Source organism: Stenella coeruleoalba, assembly GCF_951394435.1.
Source record: "Stenella coeruleoalba genome assembly, chromosome: 15".
NCBI lineage: Eukaryota > Metazoa > Chordata > Mammalia > Artiodactyla > Delphinidae > Stenella > Stenella coeruleoalba.
In genome coordinates this window covers 57,878,102-57,884,101 of record NC_137161.1, presented here as the reverse complement: position 1 = coordinate 57,884,101, position 6,000 = coordinate 57,878,102, and the positions used below count along the sequence as shown (strand labels likewise).

The 6,000-nt window shown below is 50.9% G+C and overlaps 1 protein-coding gene across 1 annotated transcript in view; it reads left to right on the top strand.

Annotated features, from left to right (window-relative positions):
* Window positions 1-1,860: 1,860 nt before the first annotated feature.
* TEKT5 (tektin 5) overlaps window positions 1,861-6,000 on the top strand; it is a gene marked incomplete at its 5' end in the record, with an annotated part of 38,672 nt that continues 34,532 nt past the window's right edge. The window contains 2 exons of the mRNA XM_079945768.1: window positions 1,861-2,436; window positions 5,333-5,416. Coding sequence (XP_079801894.1) covers window positions 1,861-2,436; window positions 5,333-5,416 — 660 coding nt within the window. The remainder of the gene's footprint in view (window positions 2,437-5,332; window positions 5,417-6,000) is intronic.

Below are 6,000 nucleotides of genomic sequence, written 5' to 3'. Positions count from 1 at the left end.
AAGGAATTGGATTCTTCCCGGAGCCTCCAGAAGGAACCAGCCCTCCTCACACCTTGATTTGAGCCCCTTGAGGCTCATTTTGGAACTCTGACCTCGAGAGCTGTAAGAGAATACATCTGTGTAGTGTCAAGTCACTAACTTTGTGGTGATTTGTGACAGCAGCCATAGGAAACCAATACACCACACTCACCTACGGCATGATTCCAGTTTCTTTTTTCTCAGGAAACATTGGTATATAATGTTATATTAGTTTCAGGTGTACAACCTAATAATTCAATATTTGTCTGCATTACAGAGTGATCACAGTAAATCTAGTTACGTGATTCCAAATTTAACAGAACGCTTTTTGATGATCATAACAATCATAGCGTTTCTCTAGGTAATTAGTGTGACTTCGGAAAACGTGGACATGGAGTCTGGCTTTTCCACTTCCTGGTAGGTGACCTTCGTGCCTCTGCCCTCGTGAAATGGGGAGGGGGGTGGGCTGAATCACGGTCTTCCCACTGTGCTCTGTGGAGCCCTAAGGACTTGGGGGAAGGGACCCCCCCGCACCTCTGGCTCCCTCCAGCCAGAGCAACTTAGGGGTCTGTGTCACGTGCCCTGCTTCTGTGCAAGAGTTTATTTGAAGACAACCTTCCATATTAGAGTGTTTTAAAACCACTGCATTTAAAAAAAATTGTTTATAATAAAATGTTGGCAGAAAAATAGAAACGACTTCACTGAGATGTTCTCTGAGCTCCCTGGCAGCCCCACTGCAAAGCACATCTACGGCTTTTATCTGGCTCTCCTTATCCTCAGGGGAAGCGGCATTACCTGAGCCATTTCCCAAGACTAGCTGTGTGCCCTTGGGCAAACAAATGCACCTCTCTGAGCCTCAGTTTGCCCCCCTGTAAAATGAGGGCTCGAATAACGCCACCTCCAGGCGTGAGCAAAAGGATTACATGAAATGATGTGGCAAAGTGTAGTCTAATAATAATAGTAACACCAATAACAACTGTTGATCACACACTAGGTGCTAAGTACCTTGTTCTGCGTTTACTTGATTCTCACAGCGTCCGAGGGAGGCACAATCCTGGGCATTTTCCAGGCTGGGAGAGGGGACGGAGCTGGGATTCCACTCGAGGGAAAGGCCTCTTCTGCCCGGAGAGCACTGAGCAGATTTCCTCACATGCGACCTTCCTGGCAATGAGAGCCCCTCAACCGCTGTCACTGACTCAGTGACTGACATTTCGTAAGCGGGTTGGAGTGGAGGCCAAGGCAGTGATCTGCAGATCTGATCAAGCGTCTCCCCTACTCTCCACACCTGTTAGCACAAGTTTGTGTGCCCCATGCACAGTGAGGCCAAACAAATGGAAACGCTGGAGTTTGGAGCAGAGAAAGGTTTATTGCAGGGCCATGCAAGGAGACAGGTGGCTCAGGCCCCCAAAAAACCCCCGAGCTCTCCGAAAATTTTTGGCAAAGCATTTTTTCTTTTTGCGGTACACGGGCCTCTCACTGCCGCGGCCCCTCCCGCCGCGGAGTACAGGCTCCGGACGCGCAAGCTCAGCGGCCATGGCTCATGGGCCCAGCATGTGGGATTCTCCCGGACCGGGACACGAACCCGTGTCCCCTGCATCGGCAGGCGGACTCTCAACCACTGCGCCACCAGGGAAGCACTGGCCTGGGTTTTGATTGTGATGCTATGGCCTCAGCTGGGGCAAGTGAGCAGGGGTCCCAGTAAGGCCCCACCCCCCCAGGCTTTATGACAACAGTGCCGAGTCATAGAGGTTCTGCCCATCCCTCAGAGAAGCTCCTTCCCCTTCCTGTGGTGCCTTGGCCCCCTTAGGCACAGTTTTGCCCTAGCGGAGCTGATGGTGGAAGATGGAGTTTCTTGGAACCACTCAGACTGCCAGTTACTGTGGCCCCAAGAAAGCCTGTCGCATCAGCACGCTGCCCCCGGTTGCGTCGGCCCCGGTGAGCCAGGGGTGTTACCAGCCCTATTACCTGCCTGGGTACCGCTACCTGAACTCATGGAGTCCCAGCCTCTTTTGCAAGGTCTCCAACACCCAGACCTGCCTGGACGAGGGAGCCACGTGCCGCAGCGCCCTGCGGCCGCCCACCACCCTGCCGGCCGTCCGCTCAGCGCTCTTCTGTCGCTACAGGCCCCATGACTGGGACCAGTCCAACCAGCTGCAGATACACACGGCCGAGGCCTCTCGGCTGTGGGCCAACCAACTGATGGGCGACTCCATGCGGCTCATGCAGAACAAGGACCAGCTGACGCGCCAGATGCAGGAGGGGACCGGCCGGAACCTGGGCCAGAGGCTGTCGGACATTGGCTTCTGGAAGTCGGAGCTGAGCTATGAGCTGGAGAAGCTTCTGAACGAGAACCACAGCCTGGATGAAGTCAAGAGGCGGCTGGAGTGCGCGGCCGAGGAACTGAACTGTCCACTGCAGGTGAGTGTGGGGTGCGGGGGGGGGGGGCCAGACGGCCGCTGGGATACCACGCCTGCAATGCAGCCCCCCACCCTCCCCTTGAGTGAAGATCAAGGTGATGGGCGCCGTGCAGCTCAGTTTGAGCTGCATCATCATCTATAATCAGCTTTAAGCTAAAATTATATAATATATATAACGTTTATTATATATTATATAATTTTATATAATTATATAATTTTATTATATAATTATATAATATATAATTTTATTATATATTATATAAATTATATATATATATAAAACTTAGTCAATTGACAATAATCCCAGTCCAATCAGGGTTCCTCAGACTGAATGGAATTTCCTTTTCTCCTTGGGGTTACATCAAAATCACAGGGATTTCATAAAGACATCACAAGCCTGTGTGTTAGTGTATGTGATGGTCTTTAGAAGATGTGTTTCAAATAACTGCTCTATTTTTCTCTGTAGCCCTTAAGACCTGCTAACATACTGTACAATGTCCTTCTTGTTTTGCCCTACACACTAGTGTATAGGCACCATGAGGGCAGGGATTTGTCTGCTTTTTCACCAAGGACTGCTGTTCAGCTGTGGGGGACCAGTATGTCTATGCTGGTCCTCAATGAGCAGTGTCTGTGCTCACTGCCTGTCATCTAGCCCAATGTTCTGAATGTCTTCCCATCCTGGCACAGTGTGTGGCACACAGCAGACACTCAAGAAGTATTTGTTGAATAAATACCTGAATGTGGACATCCTCCACACTTTGGTTTCCCAGTCTCCAGCCATATCCTGGAGCAGTTAGGATAGCTTTAGGCTGCATGTAAACAGCTATCTGAGTACAGGAGCTCAGCCAAATAGGAATTTCATTTTCTGTTATGAGAATTCCAGAGGAAAAGAGAGGAGGATGCTGCACCCTCCACGTGATACCAGAAGGGACCCAGCCTCCTATCTGCTTGGCCATCCTTAACACGGAGCTTTTGTCCTACTACTTTCAAGGACGTTTCAGATCTCATATTGCAAACTCCCGCTTGCCAGGAGCATTTGGAAATTCTCAGTCGAGGCAGGAGGATGGGGTAGGGAAGGGGCAAAATGCCAACTGTGTCTGTCCCTTTTTATCAGGGAATATCAATTTTCCAGCAGGTCCATTATGTGATTCCATTTTTAGCCCATTTGCCAGAACTCACATGGGCTCCCTGGGTGCAAAGGAGTCTGGGTAAGTGAGCATTTTTCACTGGGTCCTGGAGTGGACACTGGGTGAGGAACTGGGATTATCTGCCTTTGCTGTGGGAGATCATTGTGGCCACACGAGATGATGTTCTGCTGCTCCCTGGAGCGTGTGCGAATGCAGAACCCCTGCCTGCAAACCTCCTGCAGCCGCGCCTGCTCTGTGTCTGGCGTGGGGGCTTCTGTAGGAGAGGCCCTACCTCCATGTTTCCCCTGGAGCCAAGGCACAGGTTCTGACCACTATGGGATGGGGGTCCCTACTGTTTCCCTATGCCCCCATGTTCCCCCCTGGAAGGACAGTGGGCATGGCTGCTGCTCAGACACCCAAAGCAGAATCTGAAATCTAGTGCTCCTCCCTTCTCCCCGACTCTCTCCTCACTCCTCCAGCCTGTCTGGAAAGCCCAGCTCTGCCCCATCACGTGGCCCCCTGTGACAGCCACAAGGGGGCACAGGGACCAGAGGCATCTCACTTCCATCCACTTGTCTCCAACTCCAAGGTTACCACCTCATTCCAGGTGCCTCTCAATGGACAATGGTGACGGCCTCCTTCCTGGCCTCCCGACCTCTAGCCCCTCCAACGCATTTTCCAGACAGCAGCCAGAGGGAGGGTTTTAAATATTAAACTAGATCTCTGCACCTCCCCGCTAAAACCCCCTCAATGGCTTCCTAATGCATCCTAGTTAACATCTGAGTTCCTTGTCACAAGCCCAATGGCTTCCTGTCTACTGCTCCTCCTACCCCAGGGCCTTTGCACTGGCTGTTCCCTCTTCCTGGTGCATTATTCCCATTCATTTCTGCTGCTTCTCATAATTCAGGTCTCGGTCTGCCACCTCCTTAGAGAAGTCCTCCCTGACCACCCTGCTTGTTATTCCCCACCCACCCACAGCTCCCTATTTTCATCACAGCCCTTATCACAGTCAGAAACGATTGAGTTTCTTTCTATGTTCATTTGTGTGTGTTCTCTCTCTTCTGTTAGAACTCCATAAGAGCAGGGACTGTTTAGTTCACTGCAGTGTCCCCAGTGTGACACAGAGGGGGGCAGTAAATTCTTGTGGCATCAAGTGCTCGCCCTCCTTTCTGAGTTCCCAGATACATTTGCATCCCAACACCGGATGCCGTGCTCCCCTGCCTCCTTCTCACTGCCGCTGCTCTTCGTGACATGACAGGCCAGTGACCCATCACAATTCTTTGACAGTCTGCTGCTGCAGGAGCTCCACCGAGCAGCCACTCCCCTGGCTTCTGTTCTGCTCTGTTCGTGTCTCCATGATGGTTATAAGGTCCATGTGGCAGGGTTGCCTGGGTCTCACTTGGCCTATGTCACTTTCCAAAGCTCTTCCCCCATTTAGAGATCTCCAAAAAGGGTGTTCATATATATTCACAGGTAATTCTTATTGACAGTATTCTAAGTGCTTTACATTTGTCAAGCTGACTTAACCAGCATGGCCAGCTTGAGATGTGCACCGATTTTGCACCCATCTACCATCTCAGCATCCCACAGCCCTCATTGATGGAGAAGGGGAGGCAGAAGCCCATCCAAACGCACAGTGATGGGACCACATGAAGCATCCAGGTTTCCCAGGAATGAAACAGACCATGGCAAAGGTAGATGTGAGTCAATTCTGCTCACGGTCTACCTACAGCTGCAGGGAGAATACATGATTCCCTACGCCTCCTACAGGTGGCCCTGGAGTGTCTGTACCAGCGAGAGAAAAGGACCGGGATTGACTTGGTCCATGACAACGTGGAGAAAAATCTTATCCGGGTAAGATGCCCCCTGGGTCTGGCCAGCCCCCTGAGGGAGGAGGGAAGGCCAGCTGGTCAGAGAGGTTTCTGAGCTGCCTTTCAGGAGCAGAAGACACACGTGTCACCCCATGCAAAATTAGGGCTCAGAAAGTGTGGGTGGGGGCCTAGGTTGCAATTTAGAAACAGTGAGAAAGGAGGTCATTTGACCCTCAGTCTTTTCCTCTCCAAAATGGGCATCATAATAGTAATACCAATAAATAACAAAAGTGACAGCCAGTGTTTATTGAGCACCTGTTATATGCCACACACTGTATCACTTCATATGTATTATTTAATTCAATGATAAAATAGGAATGTATCATATTTTATGATAAATAAAGGGTCTATGAATGAACCCTAGGTGCATAGTAGGTGCTGCCTTTTCTTTTACTCTGGAAGTATATAAAAAGAAAGGACAGCAGGGCAGAGAAGGTGCAGCTTCCACAGTCGACCCTCAGGTGCCTGGCCCGGGGATCATGCTGGTCGAGGCAGGAAATGGACCCCCACCCTGACATTTCACCTCGTGGGATGGAGGGTGGGCAGTGAGAGGTGAGGGGTGGAACA